The sequence below is a fragment of the Hordeum vulgare genome, chromosome 1H (assembly GCF_904849725.1).
Source record: "Hordeum vulgare subsp. vulgare chromosome 1H, MorexV3_pseudomolecules_assembly, whole genome shotgun sequence".
Lineage (NCBI taxonomy): Eukaryota > Viridiplantae > Streptophyta > Magnoliopsida > Poales > Poaceae > Hordeum > Hordeum vulgare.
In genome coordinates this window covers 89,507,078-89,527,512 of record NC_058518.1, presented here as the reverse complement: position 1 = coordinate 89,527,512, position 20,435 = coordinate 89,507,078, and the positions used below count along the sequence as shown (strand labels likewise).

At 43.9% G+C, this 20,435-nt stretch overlaps 1 protein-coding gene and 1 pseudogene across 8 annotated transcripts; both read right to left on the bottom strand.

Moving 5' to 3' along the window:
- Positions 1 to 641: 641 nt before the first annotated feature.
- Positions 642 to 6,530, bottom strand: LOC123425807 (autophagy protein 5-like). Of its 7 annotated transcripts, none has more exons than XM_045109561.1 (8): positions 6,006 to 6,516; positions 4,689 to 4,814; positions 4,334 to 4,488; positions 3,488 to 3,625; positions 3,290 to 3,375; positions 2,486 to 2,603; positions 2,297 to 2,363; positions 642 to 945 (listed from the first exon to the last, which is right to left on the bottom strand). In XM_045109561.1, exons 4-8 carry the CDS (start codon positions 3,502 to 3,504, stop codon positions 817 to 819), a joined length of 417 nt encoding a protein of 138 aa, XP_044965496.1. In that variant the 5' UTR covers positions 3,505 to 3,625; positions 4,334 to 4,488; positions 4,689 to 4,814; positions 6,006 to 6,516; the 3' UTR covers positions 642 to 816. The 7 variants fall into 7 exon arrangements, 3 of the variants coding, with proteins under 3 accessions (XP_044965496.1, XP_044965481.1, XP_044965489.1); XR_006621907.1 differs by having other exon boundaries at positions 2,297 to 2,376; positions 3,290 to 3,625; positions 6,006 to 6,300; positions 6,396 to 6,530; XM_045109546.1 differs by lacking the exon at positions 4,334 to 4,488 and having other exon boundaries at positions 3,470 to 3,625; positions 6,006 to 6,517.
- A 6,405-nt stretch (positions 6,531 to 12,935) lies between these two features.
- LOC123397087 lies at positions 12,936 to 18,280 on the bottom strand (annotated as a pseudogene). Its single transcript, XR_006609937.1, has 9 exons — positions 18,261 to 18,280; positions 17,355 to 17,588; positions 17,164 to 17,273; positions 17,014 to 17,075; positions 16,775 to 16,866; positions 16,246 to 16,542; positions 15,639 to 15,813; positions 14,067 to 14,187; positions 12,936 to 13,681 (listed from the first exon to the last, which is right to left on the bottom strand). The product of XR_006609937.1 is annotated as an uncharacterized LOC123397087 (transcript).
- Positions 18,281 to 20,435: the final 2,155 nt, after the last annotated feature.

Here is a 20,435-nt window from a genome sequence, read left to right as displayed (position 1 = left end):
CTCAATGAACCTCCGGTAATATCCAGCAAGTCCGAGGAAACTGCGGATCTCCTTACACTACTAGGAAAAGGCCTGCTGGTGGCGCACCTGTTTTGGCTACTAATAGCGCACTATAGGTGCGCCATTAGCATCACGCCATTAGAATTTTTTGCTAATGGCGCACCACATGTGCGCCATTAGTATCTGGTATACTAATGGCGCACCAGGCAGTGCGCCATTAGTATAGCTCATGGTGCGCCATTAGTATTACCAGGCAGTGCGCCATTAGTATAGCTCATGGTGCGCCATTAGTATATGGTATACTAATGGCGCACTAGGAAGTGCTCCATTAGTATAGCCCATGATGCGCCATTAGTATGCCTCCCAGGAGTCATATCTACCCATGTGCTCTGGCTTACTAATGGCGCACTAGTTGACGATGCGCCAATAGTGTGCTTTTGAAGTGCGCCACTAGTATGAATATTAGGTATTTTTTTCTGATATTTGCACAGATTACAACACATATTATTGCACAGAATATAGAGAGCACAACATATAAGCAGCAGATTTATCGAATATAATAGAAGATTAGTCTCCGAATACAATTCATCATATTAGTCTCCGAATTTAAAATACCGAACAAAGTTAGAACATTACAAGTCTCAAGACCACGAGTAGCGAGTTTGTCTTCACATTACAAATCGATATCGATCATCTAAACTACCATCACATAGAAGACATCTGCGGGCATCACTACCATCTGTGTGTGCGCTGCCATCATCAGTGGTGGCATCCTCGGCAGCACTATCAGTGATGTCATCCCGACGTCACTAGGGGTTATCTAGTCGGGATCGGTGTCTTCCGCGGTGTCCTCATAGCGGTGAAGTTCTTCCTCCATCTCCTGGGATAGCTCCCAGAATGCCTTGCCCGGACCGCCGGCCTCATCGTTGTGAGCCATGTTTCGCTCTATATAGGAAAAAAGTTTGGTCAGAAAGTTGGTTATTGTCAAGGAACAAGATCATGGTCTCATCATTTAGGGTTTGTCTGTCACTGAGGCATCCTAAAAGCTAAGTTTTTATCATTTAGGGTTTGTCAACGCCGAGGCACCCTAAAAGCCTAAGCTTTCATCATTTAGGTTTTTATCAACACCGAGGCACCCTAAAAGCCAAGGTTTTATAATTTAGGGTTTGTCGACACCGGACCATAGGGACAACAAGACAAGCCTTGTGGACGGACATGCAATGGGGTGTAGACATCAGAATATGGATTGCACAAATAAATGGTGCATGCACTGCAAAAAGGAGCCCAACACAGAATTGCAATCACATCCTCAAGCAAGATGATGATTAGTCACAATAACACAAGACCGCCACCACACTTCCAAACAATAAATCGCCAACGGCTCGATTACCAACCATTATGTATGTCCTGAATGTGCGTGTGTGTGTGTGTGTGTGATAGAGAGAGAGGGGGTTGTGTATGTCTTGATTGTTCTACTTGGTAACAAAATACTATGCAAAAGTTAAAGAGAACTTAAAAAAATTAGGCATATAAAGCATAGCAGTATATGTTCATGTTCGTGAGCCAATGAGTAAGCTAGTGCAGATTAGGAGCCCCTAGATATTTTATAGTAGAATAAAGCTACAATTTTTCTTCTCCAATTTATGCCTTTTTCGACTAATCACCAACCAATACGCTCAAATAGAATGACGATGTTCATAGAAATTTATCTAATCGCGACAACATAACAAGTAAGCTATGTACATGGCAAGAAGGGAAGAGGCATGCGTGGGCCGTGTAGGATCTATAGGCCGTCGGGGGCGCGGGGGGGGGGGGGGGGGTCTACCACAGCAGGGAGCTCCCAATCTTTTGTTCTAGGTGTAGCTTCACTTGTTTGCAATTACAAAAGTAATTTTCTTTATGGGTCACTCGAGTCAATCGATCAGCAGGAGAAAGATTGCAATTTAAAAGGATCCTCAGGTCAACCAACAAAAGTTTGCACAGGGAAAGGATCCTCAGGTCAACCAACAAAAGTTTATTCAGAAATACTAATTTTTCAAAAAATACAATCGAAAATGTACCTCTGAGAGTAAATGGTTAAAAACTTGGTTTCTACTATTCGTGCACTGATGGATGGCTGATTGCAATTAAGCAAGGATTACAAAAAGTGTGGCAAGCATATAAATATTTATGCAGTCTAATTGGTAATTTATTGAACTTAATTGTTGAGTTAAGTAAACGAACCTTCAACACCAGAAAAACACCTTGCAAATTAAAAAAATCATAAAAGAAAATGTTTCTAAACAAAAGTGCTTACTGTTAGATTCCATGGCCTTTCGGTATCTGCACAGAGAAGGTCGAAAAGAACACCACTGGGTATACACCTAACAATGCGAACTTAAAAAGGACTGTCAGCAAATAAAAGCGACAACAATAACATGGGTTCTGAAGATTTAATAAGGTGAATAGACCATCATTGATATTAGTAGGAGATAACATATGTTACCATTTCAGTGGCAGCCCTTTATACTCAAACCAAACAGTATCAACACCTAGTGGGAGTGAGCTGCTGAAATGAGCCTGTATAGTCGACACCAACAATGGAAAATACCCAATTCTTGGCCCTAAAGTTTGTTGTAGAAAAAATAAAGGTCAATAAATGAAACAAATACTCTTGTTGAAAGGAAGATAAGCGCTTGGGAAGGAGTGGAAATAGCAGTAATGTAATGTATGTGATGCACACAGATGTGTCATTTTATTGTGTTGCATGTGCGGATAAGAAGAACAGAAATAGTGGCAATCATGTGGAAACTCTTTGTAACACAAGATGCCAACAAAAACGAGCAGCAATGGCCTCACATGGCTATCAGCTTGGACTGCAAGCTAAAATAGATATAAGAGATGATCTCTTAGTAACAAATATCTCACCACATTTTTAGGGATATCAAGTTAATAGAGATAAGATTATGAGACAACCCATTGTACACCATATTTTTTTGACATATCTAAATTACATGGCAGGATTAAGAATTTAAGATAAGGCTGCCTTATCAACCATTCTACATGCCCTAAGTTAGATAGCAATGTGAACGAGTGACACAAGAAAATATTTTATCATACAGCAGCAAGTGATGAAATTTGTAGATGTTTTATCTTTTTTTCTTCAGCACATCAACCTAGAGACTGACACATTGCCAAACAAATATCTACCACCACTGCCGTCAAAACGGCCATTGTACTGCTCAATTCGGTTCATGACAGTAGCAATTTCTGGCTCATCACGCAGCAGGGAAGCAACATGAGAAGGTACCAGCAGCGTTATGGGGCGACGACAAACAGGGCAACTGGATGGGCGAAGGACATATCCATGTAGCCACACCCCCACAATGCAATGCCCTGTACACAAACAAATGATAATGACAGCAATGAGAAATTCTGTTTATCAATGGTCCATATATACATATAAGATAATGGCTATGAATGATCGAACATGATCCGAGCTACAAACCCTGCATCATAATACATTTGTTGATGCCAAATGCACGGGCCGAACAAAGTGGCATCAAATTCTCCCCAAAACCAAGGAAATAACACAGGCAGCAGAGCCTGCCTATGTTACTGCACTTCCTATGATCGTGCTACAAAGCTACAACAAGTAATATGAATCAGAGGGTGTGCTAGTTTTTGTTCTTTCTTGTCAAAGAAAATCTAAAATTTACAATCTGCAGAGATTACAGCAACCGTCTGAAGTGTCGAGCTCACAAGTGAATGCGCAAAATTCTGAAACATCAAATGTACAAATCTTGCTACAGATAAGATAACCTGCACTTTGCGACAAAAAACTTAAAATGACATAACTGTCCTAGGCACCGTAATAAAACAACTGGTGGTATCCTCAGAATCATCGCCACGTCGAGAATGCCAACAGTCGAATAGCTCTTGGCAACAGGCGTCACCATTAACAAGTTGAAGCAACAAAAACACTACCGCTAGACAACACACAAGATTTGAACAACACAAATTTTACACAGCACGCACAGGGTTAAACACGAAAATGTATACACATCCAATCAAAATACACTTAAGGCTTTATAATACTCCCTCATCAGACAATATTGAACAATCATATCAACCCAATACTAAATAAGCTGACCATGTTTTTATTGTAATTCTCAGCTCTTGTCTATTAGAAAACTGTAAACACTCAGTCGCTATTATCTAGGATACACTGCCATGATGCTAGTTAAAAAACCTACTATCCACTCTGCTATATTTTTGTTGGCACTGAAGATACATTTTATGTAAGAAACTGACAGAGACGCACAAAATAGGGTGGATGAAGCATAGCATCAACCTACTCGTTGATGGCCAAATACTCCAACTTATCACTATCTTTGAAGGATCAATAGACTCCGCCGTTCTGTTTTCATCCAGCTTACATTGTGCACATTCAGGCACTACATGTTTCAGCCGGTGCCATATTATTCTCCTTTTGTAGTAAAAACATATCTGAACAGTTAACAAAAATATGAGGGGATGAATCGTCATAAATTATTGAAACAAACAAAGACTTCAACGAAACTAAATAGGTAATTATTTATCATTGGATGCACAGATAAGCATTTATATCTATAGCAAATCACTGTTTGCAATCTTGGAAAAAATGATAACAGTATTTTTAGATCTGTAGCTTTGTTTCAGCAACTTACATGTCGAGGGTAGCTTCCATCACTTTTTTCAGAACAAACCTTATGCAAGGTTACTTCACAGTGATGACCTGAACATCGCGTCCTTTCATCAGGTAGGATGTTCTTCGAGAAAATCAGTCACTCAACCTGAATCAAAATGATTTTAAAGGTTCCTTCTTTTAGAGAATCAAAAGTAGGGAATCACACTCACACTACCTTATGTAACATCCGGAGTACACATCAAAATACTGTGAATAGAATCACTTGATATTGGTATCCTATATTCAGAAGCTTTAAAGTGGACCAGAATCCTATAGCAAGTGTTACTTAGCATCATTGCTTCATTTCTTGACCAAGCTTTCACCTATTATTTTAATAACTAGTAAGAGTCTGACTGTGTTTCTATGGCGAAGAGTCCATAACCCTGATCATCTTGATCTCCATTATAACAAGATTTGTAGCATATTCCAGGATTGTTGTTCCCTTATTTATCAGCAACCAGAGCTACAGATAATGAACACAAGCAACGGCGCAACACTTGTGTTTATGAACTCTCAATATTACAACCTTCTTCTGCCAGCTCTATCAGAGTTGAGTTATCACATATGCAACAAGTTTTTATACAGGTTCTGCTGTTGTGCGGTTGTGCGGTTCTGCTTGGTACAATAAATTACGAGAAAACATGTAACTACGGCATATAGAAACCCTATCCAGCAGCCAGACACCTTGAGCTTCGGATCCCGATCCAGATCGGGGTTCGAGATCGCTCAGAGTTTGCACCCAATTTGTCTATTTCAGAACACCGGAACGAGGATACATGATTCTTGTATTTGTGAACGGAGGGAGTGCTAAAGTTTTTCCATCCAAGCCATCCATCCATGGAGCGCACCAACTAGTATAGGATATGGATAATGACCACCAAGCCCGTTACAAAAAAAATAGAGTGGCCAATCCCATTAAGTAGAAATTTAGCTACCATTAGAAACCATGGAACAGAAGCATGGTCCTTAGCTAACTAGTACAAAATACAGGAAAGACAACTATGCATGATCTATAGCTAACCACAGAATAGAAATACAATCGGAAGCTCTAGGAACCCAGTAACGCATGGCATCAGTAGCTAATAACAACCATGTACACAACCATCACTTACAACCATGTCATCAACATAAAACCACAGCCAGCAGCGATACAGACACGCTAGAGCAGGAATTGAGCAACCATTCAACGACCATGGGACTAGTAGCCAAGCAATGGCCCCATAATCAGCCACGGCTCGTTGGCCGTGTCACCCAGAGCAAGAGAGAGAGAGAAAGGGGGGAAGAACCGAGGGATTACCGAGGCAAAGACGAAGGAGGAACGGCCAACGCCACCGCCGTGGGACAAGAAGGAGTCGTGGCGGAGGAAGCCCTCGCCGAGTAAGCGAGGCGGGGGCGCCGGAGCTGGGGAGGAGGAGCGGAACACGGCCACCGCACCGCCGCACCGGCGAGCTAGGGTTTGCCTAGGTGGCGTGCGCGGGGGCAGGAGGCCGGGGCGGATGCGGCGAATCGGTAGAGGGGGGAGATGAGGAGCCGGGCCGGTGAGCTGCGGCGCGGGGTGGCGCCGGAATCGGCCGACGACAGATTATCCTGCTCTAGTGAAATACAAGAAGGTGATAGAAACAGTTAAATACGAAAAGGTGAGGTGAGGTGAGGAGGAGAGGGTGGGGGCGAGGTGGGAGAGGAATACGCCGGTTGTGGGAGAGGACGGAGGCCCCCTGTGGTGGGTGGCGGCGACACTTGAAGGTGTAGGTGGTGGCGGGCGGCGGCGGTGGGAGAGGGAGAGACCGAGAAGGAGGCGTTGGTTGGGGGAATTTTTGATGCTTGTTTGGGTTGGGGCCCTCGTTACTAATCGCGCACCACCTGGTGATGCGCCATTAGTAGTTTTGCAAAAAAAATTTATAGTACTGGCGCACCACCTACAAATGCGCCATTAGTAACCTTGGTTACTAATAGCGCACCAGCTAGTGGTGCGCCATTAGTAGTTTTGCAAAAAAAAAAATAGTAGTGGCGCACCGAGTGTGTGGAGCGCCATTAGTGTCCATCACACTAATGGCACACGTGCACATGGTGCGCCACTGCTATATAGTAGTGGCGCACCGAGTGTGTGGAGCGCCATTAGTGTCTATATGATCTATAGCCATTTTCCTAGTAGTGTTAACTGAAGTGGGTGCTACCCATTCGGTGACTGCTGCGACCTTGGCAGTGTCCACTGCTATTCCTTCTCCTGAAATGACGTGTCCGAGGAATCCGACTTCCTTCAACCAAAATTCACATTTGGTGAACTTCGCATACAGCTGATGCTTGGGAAGTTTCTCCAAAACCAGACGTAAGTATTCCTTGTGTTCCTCCTCATTCTTGGAGAATATCAGTATGTCATCACCACGACAAACTTGTCCAAGTATTCCATAAATACCTTGTTCATCAGATTCATAAAATATGCCGGAGAATTAGTCAGTCCAAATGACATGACCGTGTACTCATACAGACCATACGGGGTGGTGAAGGATGTCTTGGGTATATCTTGTTCACGAATTTTCAGCTGATGATACCGGATCGAAGATCGATCTTGGAGAACACTCGGGCTCCAACGAACTGGTCAAACAAGTCATTGATCATCGGCAGGGGATACTTGTTCTTGATGGTCGCCTCGTTCAATGCACGATAATCGACTACCATTCTCAAGGACTTATCCTTCTTTTCAACCAAGAGCACTGGGGCTCCCCTGGGTGAAGAACTTGGGCGAATATACCCTTTGTCGAACAACTTTTTAATTTGCTTCTTTATTTCTACTAAATCATTTGTGGGCATCCGATAGGGTCTCTTGGATATCGGGGCTGTTTCGGGTAATAGCTCAATCAGCAACTCAATCTCTCTATCCGGTGGCATGCCCGGCGATTCCTCCAGAAATACATCTGGGTATTCTTGCACAATCGGTACTTCCTCGTGGACTACTCCCATGAGAGAGTTTACCAGATTACTCTGTGTCGGGCGCTGGGATACGTACTTAATCCGCTTTTGCTCGGGGGTGGTGAGAAAAATAGACTTAAGGGCACAATCAATATTCCCTTCGTACTTGGCCAACTAATCCATGCCTAGGATTACATCCAATCCCCGAGACTCTAATACGATGAGGTCGGTGGGAAACTTATGGTTCCCAATGTTGATACTCAAAGCATGGCATCCTACCCCGGCTGTCATCATGCCTCCCGGGGAACTGACCTTAATAGGCTGGCTGAGGGTTCTAGTTGGCAAACTATACTTTTCCACAACTACCCTTGATATCAATGAATGTGTTGCACCAGAATCAAAAAGTACCAATACTGGACATGAATTTAGCAAAAACTTACCAACCACAGTATCGGGATGATCATAGACCTCTTCAACATCAATGTGATTCACCTGAGCTCGGGGAAAAGGATTGGGCTTCTTTGCTTGTCGTTGACGTTTCCATTTCCCTGCTTGTTCTGGGACATTCAGTAGCATAGTGTCCCGTCTTCTGGCACTTGAAGCAGGTGATATGGGTCAGGTCCTTCTGAGGTGGAGCGGAATGATGCAGAGCGCCGGTACTGCCATTCTTGAAGTTGTTGTTGTTGCGGTGGTTCCCATTTCCTCCATGGTTGTGCACTGGGTGGTTATGCTGGACATGTCCTCCAAACTTATCGGATCCAGTCCCGGTATTCCCTGAATAGGGGGTGTAGCAAGGCTTCTGCTGAGTGCCGGAGTTGAACTTCCCATTGCCATACTTCCGCTTGCGGTTCTCCATCTGCTGATGTTTCCCCTCCAAGATGAGGGCCTTATCTACCAGCTCCTGGTAGTTGTTGAAGTTGGCTATAGTCAGCTGAATGCTTAACTCATCGTTGAGTCCCTCCAAGATCTTTTCCTGCTTGGCCGCATCATCGGCCACATCTCCAGGTGCATAGCGAGCGAGCATGCTGAATTCATCAACATACTGAGCCACAGAGCGATTTCCCTGGCGTAAGTAGTGAAACTCACGCTTCTTCAGACTCATGGCCCCAACTAAGACATGAGCGGTGCGGAAGGCTTGCTTGAACTGCTCCCAAGTGACTCCAGCAATGGGGTATGTGGTGGTGTAGTTCTCCCACCATGCAGCTGCAGGGCCTTCAAGTTGATGTGCGGCAAAGAGCACATTCTCAGCTTCATTACATCCAGCAGTGATTAGTTCTCGCTCCATCTTGCGGAGCCAATCATCTGTCACAATGGGCTCAATACTGCTGGAGAAAGTCGGAGGGTTCAACCTCAAGAAACGAGTGAGATTGTCAGCCTGGGGTGGATGATGGTTGTTGTTATTGTTCAGGTTCTGAATGACCAGCTGCATCAGGGTATTCTATTGCTGAATCAACTGTGTGAGTTCCGGCGGGAAGCTGGAAGCAGGGTCACGTCTCGGAGGCATCTGGTGTTTGTAGAGGGGTGGAGTTAGCATAGAACAATGGTCTAAAGAGTAATTACACTACCCATATGAAATGCAACAAACAAGTATCACACCACACATTTACTCATTATCACCACAAAAGGTTCACACACTGGGATACAAGTTCAATAACCTAAACATCGGCCTAAGCATTTAACGATAAGATAAATTGGTGGACTAGTCTAAGTGTCCTCTTCGGAAAAGCATGGCGGTGGGTCCTTCGGTGGAGCTTGCTTCGTAGTCCTCCTCATTGCTGATCAAGGGGGCTACGTCTCCTTCAGGGTGAAGGTTCTCGCCCATGTCCAGTTCTTCCTCCAGATATGCGACACAAGCCTTCAGTTTCTCGATCCTCTCCAAGAAGTCCTTCACCTCCAATTCGTGCTCATAGTGGGCTTCCCGGGCTGCTTCTTCGATTTCGAGTTCGAGTTCGCGGAGCGACAGTTGCTTGATCTTCCTGGCGTCCTTGAGCACATGATGCTCCAGAGTCCCGTTGTGCTTTCCAAGGTCTGGGCATAGGATAGGAGAGCGTCTTTGGTTTTGATTGAGATGACTTGTCCATCTTCTCCTCTCCGGGATACCGTGAATAGGTCCGGTGAAATAGGGCAGCCTCTGTACACTTCCTTGATACGTCCGAGTGCACAATGGACCGCCATGTCCCTTCCGAGAATCCAGCTGGGTGTGATGAACTTGAAGTCCACAGGCTCAGTGCGCGGCTCGAATGTCCTTCCGGGGATTTGCACCTCAATCCTGTAGCGTGAATCCTCCGGGTAAGACGAAGTAGGCTTCCCTGTGATAGTCGGCAGAGCAATCCTCAAGTCCTTGGTGATCTACATCAGCTCCTTTCCGAAAGACATAGTGGCGTCGGGCTGGCAAAACTCTGTGAACTTAACTGGGATGAAGGTGGCCATCTAAAAAAATTGGAACATCGGAGAGAAGTCAAAAATGAGTAGAAGAAGAAATAGAAGATTTATAGACATAAGAAAAATAGTTTTCTTCCTAAGGCTTTTCCATTCTGAGAGGTTACGTCCTACGGTCAACCTGGCGATGATACCATATCTGTAGCGACCCGATCTGAAACGGCCAAGTCTCTGGTTTTTCTGTACCATCCCAAGATCATGCTGGTACACACACAATACATCAATGTATATATCAAGAGTTCAATCACATAGCTTTATTAATCGAAATCTCATATCGAGTACTTTATTACAATAATGAATTACAATAAAGTGGCTGAAGGCCATCACATGAGATAACTAACGAAGACTAGCGGAAGCTTCAAAGGTAGACGAGTCCATCCGACTCCAGGGCATATCACCGAGCGTAGATCGTAGCCTCACTCCTGGTCGGAAAAATACTCTGCAACATGATACGTTGCAGCCGTGTAGGTCGGCATATGGAATATGCCAGCAAGTCATCAAAGAGAGGGGGGTGAAATAATAATCATCTATTCTACATGCATATATGGCATGTGGGGCTATAAGTGTTTAGCGAAAAGCAAGTGTTCTACTACATCTAGAGAGGGTTAAAGAAAAATATTACTACATTGTTGGTTGTTAACGAGATGGTTCCGCCAACCAATTCTCGTACCCGAGTTGTCAATAATTCCCACATCATTATTAAATTGTGTTGAGAGTTCAGGAAAATTTCAATGCCTTCGGCTCAAGTTGTCCATGACCATGGACACAGCTAATCGATTAGGTTTGGGTACTCTGCAGAGTTTTGCACACGTTCCCCACAAGATTTCATCGCCTCCGGGTATGTCCTCGCACTTCAGGGTGTTTGAAGACCGGATGATCAAAACATGGTCTTTCAACGGGTCCCTCTGATCCCCTGTCGGTGCCCATCCAATCCTACCGTTCTTCTACATCTGCTAGCACCGCGTGTCTAGAGTCGCCGCGTTGTCCAACCAGGCCAGAGCCCATAATGACTTGTGGCTGTGCAGGTAAGCCTTCGGTCTTGAAGCCTCCGTCCATCCCTTCGAGCCTGGGTGAAGCTTTCTGCAAGATGTCATGGCACTTCCCCATGCATCCCGGGTCGTCCACTGGTTTCTCCAGGGAGTCCATCTAAACCGTCCTTCACCCAGAGTTGCCTTGCATCACGAGGTCTTGAAAGTCTTGACTTAACCGGTCTTGGTTATTAAATTAATCTCGCATCACTCGTGATAAACTCTCAGCCAGAACCCCGTCTACTCAAGCATAGCAAAATAGAATTTTGTCGTCCCGGGCCAAATAACGGGGTTGTTGGGTGCCTACCACATGATACTACAACAAGTAACCAATATTTCCAAGTACCTACTCAGCATGCAATAGGGTGTTGAAGGGTAGAACTACAATGCATAAAACATAGGTAATACATGATCAAATGACTTGACTTGCTGATAGTTGTCGTTATCAAGCGCTTCTAAGTAGCACGCTTCGCACTCCGGGTGATCTATCGATACAAACAAAATACACACAATAAGTACTACAATCACTAACAAACAAAATGACATCACTAACATATAAAACACCATTGCATGAAGTGAAGAAAATCACTTAACATAAGCAAAACAGAATCTGTTTTTGATAAAACCCGAACTAAAATATTTTCAAAAAAATGAAACTTAAACTACTGAAAGATACTAGTAATAGTGCACGTGCAACGCACGTGTAATCGAATGAATTTCCTCATTCATCAGGTTGTATTAAGCTTGCACGTGTAACACACGTTTTATTGGAATTTAATGAATAAACAATATTTGAATATATGAAGCTTACATTTTAAGTTTACATATAGTCTCTTGCACAAGCAAGGATTTAGCAAACATTCCACATACTCTACGAAATTTAAATCTTGACGAGATATGTAGTGACTTTCCTAAAGCATATTGATATCAAATCCGTCACCAGCATTCACAAATCAACTTTCCTAAAGCATATTGATATCAAATCCGCCACCAGCATTCACAAATCAAGAATCTTAATGAACATCCGTAACATTTCTTCCTTTCTTAGTCAATAAAATATGTATTATAATTCATAGGCATCTACAGATCATATATACAGGGTAGAATTAATCAGAATATATTTTCACAATATTATGACAGCTATTGTTCGCCACTATTTAGCTGCTAAGACCATCGCCAATGTTGCCCGAAACACCACCTCCAGGCTGAATCATGTTTTCCAGCATCATTTAGCGCATAGAATATCTTTCTTGTTTCCAGGCTACATGTTGTTTTTGATCAAAATCAATAATTTAGTGACAATTGTTCTTCGCAAAATCAATAGTTTGCTTGCTCCTCGTCTCAACACACAAAAATGAAATCAAATATATCTTGAGGTAAGTAAATATAGAAATTTCATCTAAAAATAAAACATAAAAGCTATGTCAGCCACATGAGAGTTTCATTCTGATTCCTGCAACCTCATTTGAAATCTCAACAAATTAAAGTATAATGTGCGTATTCATTAATTACATTATAATTCAAGTCCATTTATGCTATAAAGGAATAAATCAGATCTATCTAAATATCATGAATATAGAATAACAAACTGCACACACATAAATATATTATTTACAACAATAATTCCTACTGAAAATCAGTAAGCGAATCTATGTAGAAAATGGATAAACGGTTAGGATCTTGCAAGAAAAAAAAAGATACCTTATAGGTTAGCAAATGGATATCACATACACAACTGCACATCTATGTAGCAAAAAGATATCTTGCAAGCGAATCTATGTTAGCAAATGGATAACACATACACAACTGCACATCTTCACACAGGAGACAGCAACCTTGTCGGTGTCAAGACATTCAAAACAAGAATCCTTCCTCAAAGGATGCACATAATAGCAAGCTGCAAATGCAAGTTCATAGACCTAAGCAACAGGGTAATGATGGCCACAACGCTAGAAATCACACTAATAATACTGTAATACATATACGTCATCTACACTCCATCGTTCTTCCTAGACCTGACAAGAACACACCTCACCAAAGCAACCGATACACGCTTAATTTACACATGGAAATGGAATTTATCATGGATAGAGTTACCCTTGTCTCTGTTAGCTAAGCACTCAGGACCACCTTTGGTTTTATTATGGCATCCCTTCTCCTTCCTGTCAGGATCCTCTTGAGCAAGTTGGGGTTCCCCTTCTGCTTGCTTGGGACAACGGCCAGTGATACGGCCTTGGCAGCAGCTTCTTTTTCTTGCAGCTTCCGCTCACATCGTAAGGTTTGGCGGGTGGAACCACTGGTGTTGGTGAGAATAATACGATACTGAATTGTCACCTCCCTCGTCGGAAGAAAATCTTCTTTCATGTGGTGGCCTTATTTCTGAGCATATAATCTCCTTGGTCTTCGGGGAGCTGAGGTCATCAAATCCCCCGTCATCGACGTCTAGCATCTCATTCAGTGAATGAGACCGAGGTTTTCGCTCTGGACGGACCGAGGTGGCATCCTTTGGCGATGCAAGTGCTTTTAGTTTCTTTCCCAGGCTTAGGATTGTCTCTTGACACTCAACGAGCTTCTCTGATGCTGTCGAGATCTCCAGCTGCTGTGTGAACAAGGGGATTAAATGTTAACTACAGAAACTTATTTACTGGTAAACTGTCCAAATGAAGGTAATAACTCATGGACTAAAGATCCCTCCAAAGCAGGGTGTACTCAAGGAACCAACAAATTGATTGAATGGATCTGAAAACATGTTCAATTATTTCCAGTGGTTTCACAACAAGGGCAGTCAAGTCGGGTATTTTGCCATCATATATGGTCACAAATTTGTAATATACAAAATGAACATAATAGAGAAAAGACAACGTCAATATGGAGCAAATTTCTTACATAAGACTGTAAATTCAAATATGTATTTTCTTTCTCCTAAAAAAATAAGCAATCTTTAGAACAACAAAATTTAACAAATAAGATAGTGTAGATCTTACCGTTTGTAGATTTTTGTCTTTATTCCCAGCAACACGTTTTGAGTCTTCTTCAGTAGAGTAACTGCCTCCCTCTAGATTGCCCTTGTTTACCTGAGAGTAATTGAGCACGTGCAACGCACGTCTCCACCAACACACATAAAATCCGTCTGAATATAAAGCATAAATTTGTATTCTATAAATTCTGAAAAATGGAACAAGGCATGACAAAGAAAAAAATTGATGCACAACAATGTGTGTTTTTAACATCAACCCGTAAATGATGTCAATGATTCAAGAACATAACATCAGATGGACATAAATATACTGAGTAATCATGCATGCAGGGCATGTCTCAAGTAGTTTATACACTAAATCAAACATAAGGGACCTTACAAATTTTATGGTAAAAGAACCAAGGGCACAAACTGACAAAGCAAACAATTCTACCCCAGATATTCAAGCATGTGCAACCTATTCCAGATTCTCCGTTCCACATAAGCATAGAAATGTGAGCATGTGTGTGTCTGCGATGATATGTTGTATGAAGTATAGCATCTTACATATGATGTATTGCTACAATTGATCAAATCAAGATAAAGTAAAGTAGTAAACCAATGAGACCAATGCGGGCACATGTACATTATGTGCCAATATGAACATTACAAGTTCGAGCGTAGGTCTTGTCAAAAGCACACCGAAACGCCCTGGTTAGTAGCACGACGTGAAAAGGGATAGCGAAAACATAAGCACAAACGATATACCATCTAACCAGCAGCCAGTCCCAACACATAAAATGAGACAAGGACAGGTCACATTTTATGACAGCAGACTGCAGTTAACATGTCGGGTGCAGCACGAAAAATGCAAGGTGATAACAATGAACAATATTATTGTATAACTATCAGCCGATCCAGACATGTCCAGTGACTGTCAATTGCATACTGAAAGAGCTCCAATCCGCTGCCATGAGCTAGACGGAGAGAACGATCCTGCCCTTGGATACCCGGGCCTGGCTTTGCAGCCGGTTGTAGGCTGGCCGCCCGACGCGGGCACAAAAACGGGGGTGAAACAGCAAGAGCGCGAACTCGAGGAACCCTAACCCGAGCGCGAATTTTGGTAGAGTTTCAGACAAAAAAGAACTAACTCTAGATATATTATGCTCATTTCATCAACAATAAATTTTGGTAGAGTTTCAGACAAAAAAGAACTAACTCTAGATATATTATGCTCATTTCGTCTTTAAACGGGGACGGTTAATGCGCGGACGACGTGTGCAACGAGAAGAGGTGCGAGGTTAGCAACGATTAGCGCTAACAAAGATTCGTTAGTTTCGTAGCAATAGTAGCTAAGCAGTAATTTGTAAAAAAAATCAGAATTGCAGTACTTGGTGTCATAAGGTGGTTATGTTCTTGGCAATAGTAGCTAAGCAGTAATTTGTTCAATACGGGTTAAAACATGATCAGTGAACCAAGGTAAACTACAAAGGAACTAACTGATTCAACTGAAAGTTCGATTCTCTATGCAGAAAAAAGGAACAAAATTGAAATAATCTAATACTTTGGAGCTACATCCTAGAAGAAATGAAGTACCAACCAGGTTTGCTCGCATCCGTTTCTTCTACGCTGGTAGAATATGTTTGGGTCACTTGGCTATCATTCCCTCCATCATCTTCGTCATCCAGACTAAGAAGCGAGAACATGTTCTCAGCCTTACTCATTTATCGATTTCCTTCTGTCTGGTATAATCAACACACCTGTTCCTGTATCACCTAAAGCACCCAACTCCTCGATTAAAAATGAGCCTTTGTATATATATAAAAAAGGACGGTAACATAATAATATCCATGGCACTCAAATCAAGCAGAGCTGTGTGCACCGAATGAGAAGTTTAACAGGATTAATTGAAGAGAAAGTTGATCATCTGCACATTTGGTTGCCCCTCTTTGCACCCTAATTCTAATTATTTGCCTTTTCTAATTATACCATAGTACCCATTACCCTTTCCTTTCTCCTAATTTCTTTGTAGCTATCACTCAATTTTTCTTCTCCGAGTCCATCGCTCTTACTGCTAGACCTAGTTCGACGACCCAAGTCAGACCGACCTGGATGTCTGTTTACCTATCCCACAACGACCAAAGTCAGTAAGAACCGACCTCGGTGTATGTTTACCCTATATCCCACAATGGAAGGAAGGAACGAACCTTGTGCTCGTGCGTCGATGATGGTCCTTCGGAGGAGGAGGGCGAAGGTGCGGCGGTCCGCTGCGGCTGGGCGAGGAGGAGACACCGGTGGAGGCTGTCCGGAGGTGGGGGCGGACGAGCCGCGGGCTGCTGCAGCTCGGGCAGGAGGAGGCGCCCACCGGCCGCGAGAGGTGTAGGGGCGAGCGAGGCGAGCGGACGGCATGGGCGGGGCGCACGGGGTGAGGGCGAGCGGGCGGCGCCTGTTTCTCAACAATGGAATCTACAAGTTGTACATCCTTTGCCAACTGCTCATCAACACTACCAGCGAGCAATTTTTCAGGTAATTTATATATCAGATATCCTAATACCGAGGTTAAAACAACATCTAATACTTTTGGTACAATGAAGAGTGTTTTACATCAACTATTCCTTTCTGTTTACAGTGTTGGAAAATGTTTAACTGAAATAGCTACTGATTATCAGTGACTAATGCTTTCGTATAAATCAACATAGCAAAAGTATATCACAGACAGTAAAGTGTAAAACCAACCTCCACTCTGGATTGTCGGCATAGCAGCTAGCTTCCACCAAGTCAACAATTAGACGGAGGAGCTCCACCCGCTCGTCGTAGGTGCCCCTGCCCTGCAATCCCACAAAAGATGAGACACGCTGGATCTCAGTTTGTGATTCTCACCACACTACACGCCAGAGATCTGTCATCCGTGAGTAACAAAAGCTAATACTCAACAAATGTAAGCCTCAAAGAACAAAGAGATGCATTCCTGTCACCTGAATCGCCTCAGTGTCGACTGAAGGCGTGATACCGAGGAAATTCGCGATCTCCGCCAAGTCTGCACAACCCCAATCAACCATCAGCACCAGGCGCGAGCGAAGCATTTCCCAATCCAGCGCCGCGAAACGAGTGGGCAGAAACCTTACGTTGGATCCTGCTGTTCTCCTCGTTGCGGTCGAGGATGTCCCCCTACCAGTTATGCTGCGCGAAGGGCGATCTGTCGCCCAATAGCCTCCGGACCACAGCGGCAGCAGCAGGTCAGCAGAACCCGCGCCGGAACACGCGACGGAGGCTCGGGCGGGGCGGAAATGCGGGGGGTGGGCGGCGGTGCACGTACCAGAAGAAGAGCCACTCGAGGAGGCGGTAGCGCTCGACGCCGGCGAAGAGGTGCGACTGCCACTCGGGTAGGCCAGCACTGCCAGCTTCCGCTGGATCGGCGTTGGCGGGGCGAGGGGGCGGCCTGGGCGGCGCGGGCGGGCGCGGCGAGGGGGCGGCGTGGGCACGCGGGGCGAGGGGGCGGCGCAGGCGGCGGGGCGAGGCGGGCGAGCGGGGCGAGGTGGGCGAGGAGGTGCTGAGAGCGGGGCGAGGCGGGCGAGCGGGGGGGGGGGGGGAACGGGAGGAGGCGGGTGAGCAGGGGGATAACCGCGACTCCGCGAGACGACGCGGGGTGAACGATTAGCGCTAACGAAAATTGTTTAGTTTGGTTAGCAGCGTATCTTGATCGTTGATGATGTAATTAGATGGCTGAGATGGTGAGTTGGATCTTCCCTCTCATACTTTTATTAGTGGAGATGATCACTAGGAAGCAGCAGCAAAACGAATCAAATTAAAAACTATTTTTAAACTCCTGTAATAAGCAAAACAAGATTTAAACTCAATCTGATCTAATTCAAATTTTGAAATTTCAAACATAGGCAAATAATATGTTTTCGAAAACTACAATAAAATTGTGATCTATAGGAAAACGAATCAACTCCATTGGAGTCCTACAACTAAAGTTAAAGAAGAAACAAAACTGAAACTCTCTCTGTTTTTGAAACTATAACAGAAAAAGAAAAAAATCTACTAGTGAACAGGGGGGTATGTGGCGGTTCATGGTTGGCAAGGAGGTGTGCACGCGATGTCTAAACGGGTGAACGGCCGGCTTTTAACATAAAATGTTTCGGCGTAATAAAATAAAACTCCTTCTAATCTCCGCCGTTCATCCTAGATCCTACGGTTGAAAGAATAAAAGAGGGCTCACCGTGGGGGTGGGTTCTGCATGGGCTTCTCCGGCGAGGCCGAGGCGGGTGGGGGTCGAGGCGGCGGCTATGGCGGGTCTCGGCGGCGTCCACGGACACCAGGTGATGGCGGCGGTGCTTCGGCGTCTGCTGGGGGCGGCGGCAAGACGAAAGGGGGCCGGGGGCGAGCAGCACGAGCTCTTCAAGCTCCGGTGGTGGCCGAACTCCGGCGAGAGACAGGGTGGCGGTTGGGGTGACGGGGTGGCGGTTGGGGCGACGGGGTGAGGCGGCGACTAGGGGAACGGGGTGCGGGGGAGGTGGGCTTTATGTAGGGGAGAGGGGAGAGCTCGGGAGGGAAGGGAGCGAGAGATCCGGGGAGGGGATCGGACTCCGGCGAGGTTAGGTAGGGGCTCGGCCTCGGGTAGGAAAGAAATCGGGCGGGGAGGGAGATGACCGTGGGGAGATCGGCTCGGGCGCGGGGCCCAGGGGTCAGCAGATTCCTAAGGGATTCGGATCCCGGCTGGGCTGGGATACGACCCGATTTGCTATAAAACGCTCACGCGTTTTCCAAAAAAAAGAAAACTTTCCTTTTTTCTATTTTTTTAAAACAGAAAGTAAATCAAAGAAAAAGGCAAGTAAATAAATCTAAAAAAAGTGATATTATATATCAAAATTTTCAAAAAAAAAATCTCTACACGTTTAACATTTTTCCAAGGTCAAAATAAAAAATTAAAAAAATGTTATTTTCAGAAAGACCCTAAAAGCTTTATTTTCTTTTGCAAATATTTTCTCAACAAAGTTTTGGTTTTCTAGGCTCAAAATATATCAAAAGTGCCCCTGCTTTTGGAGGGTCATATTCCTCCTCTCTTTCTTGCTTGCAAGCAATTATTTCCCGTCACTTCTTGCACGAAGAAAAAATAGAGTTGCAAAGAGGAAAATTTATTTGAAAGAAATCCAATGCCAACTTTCTTTCAACCAGTATGCATAGATGCTTAGCTACAATTGTAAAACATTCCAAATTAGGAAATTTGGGATGTTATAGATTTTGAGTTGATTCTTTCTACTGCTGATTTCTACGCAAATTATTCATACTATCGTAATTTTTCAGAATTTTTGAAGTACGAGAAGTATACGAAGTATATAGATTGCTATAGACTGCTCTGATGTTAACAGATTCTGTTTTTATTGAGTTGGTTGCTTATTTTGATGAAACTATGGATAGTATCAGGGGTATTAGCCATGGAACATTGAAAATACAGTAACCCAACATCAACATAAGTAGAATTTAAGTTTGCTACAATACCTAAGGAAGTGGTGGTTTTCTTTCTTATACTAATGTTATCACAAGTTTCTGTTTAAGTTTCGTGTTGTCAAGTTTTCAAGTTTTGGGTGAAGTTCTTATGGAAAAGAGATAAAGAGTGGCAAGAGCTCAAGCTTGGGGATTCCCAAGGCACCCCAAGTTGATTCAAGGATGTCGGAAAAGCCTAAGCTTGGGAATGCCCCGGGAAGGCATCCCCTCTTTCGTCTTCAATCCATCGGTAACGTTACTTGGGGCTATATTTTTATTCACCACATGTTATGTGTTTTTCTTGGAGCGTCTTGTATCGTAGGAGTCTTTTATTTTTGTTTTGTCACAATCTTCCTTGCTGCACACCTAGAGAGAGAGACATGCACTCACCGTGATTTTGTCGAGCTTCACTTATATCCTTTGATTAGGCAATTCAGCTCACATGTGTTTCACTTATATCTTTTGAGCTAGTTGATTTTGCTCTATGTGTTTCACTTCTATCTTTTAGAGCACGGGAGCGTGTGGCGTGGTAGTTGATCTATGCTATGAAAGTAGTCTCAAAAGGGGTAGTTATCCAATGGGATATGAAAACTTCCACCTTCATGTGCATTGAGTAGTTAGAGAAGTTTGATTCATCTCAATTAGTTTTGAGTTGTGGTTGTGGTAATATTGAAGTTATACTATTAAGGTGTTGTGGATCTAGAAATACTTGTGTTGAAGTTAGTGATTCCCGTAGCATGCATGTATGGTGAACCGCTATGTGATGAAGTCTGAGCATGATTAGTTTATTGATTGTCATCCTTTGTGTGGCGGTCGGGATCACGCGATGGTTTATACCTACCAACCCTTCCCCTAGGAGTATGCGTTGAATGCTTTATTTCGATTACTACTAAAACTTTTGCAACAAGTA

Coding starts and splice junctions, on each gene's coding strand:
- LOC123425807 (XM_045109546.1), bottom strand. CDS start 3,504: ATGTATTATGATGCAGGGTTTGTAGCTCGGATCAT. Junction 3,376..3,469: donor GGGTTTGTAGCTCGGATCAT/GTTCGATCATTC, acceptor GTTTGTGTACAG/GGCATTGCATTGTGGGGGTG. Junction 946..2,296: donor AAAGGCCATGGAATCTAACA/GTAAGCACTTTT, acceptor TTTCCTATATAG/AGCGAAACATGGCTCACAAC.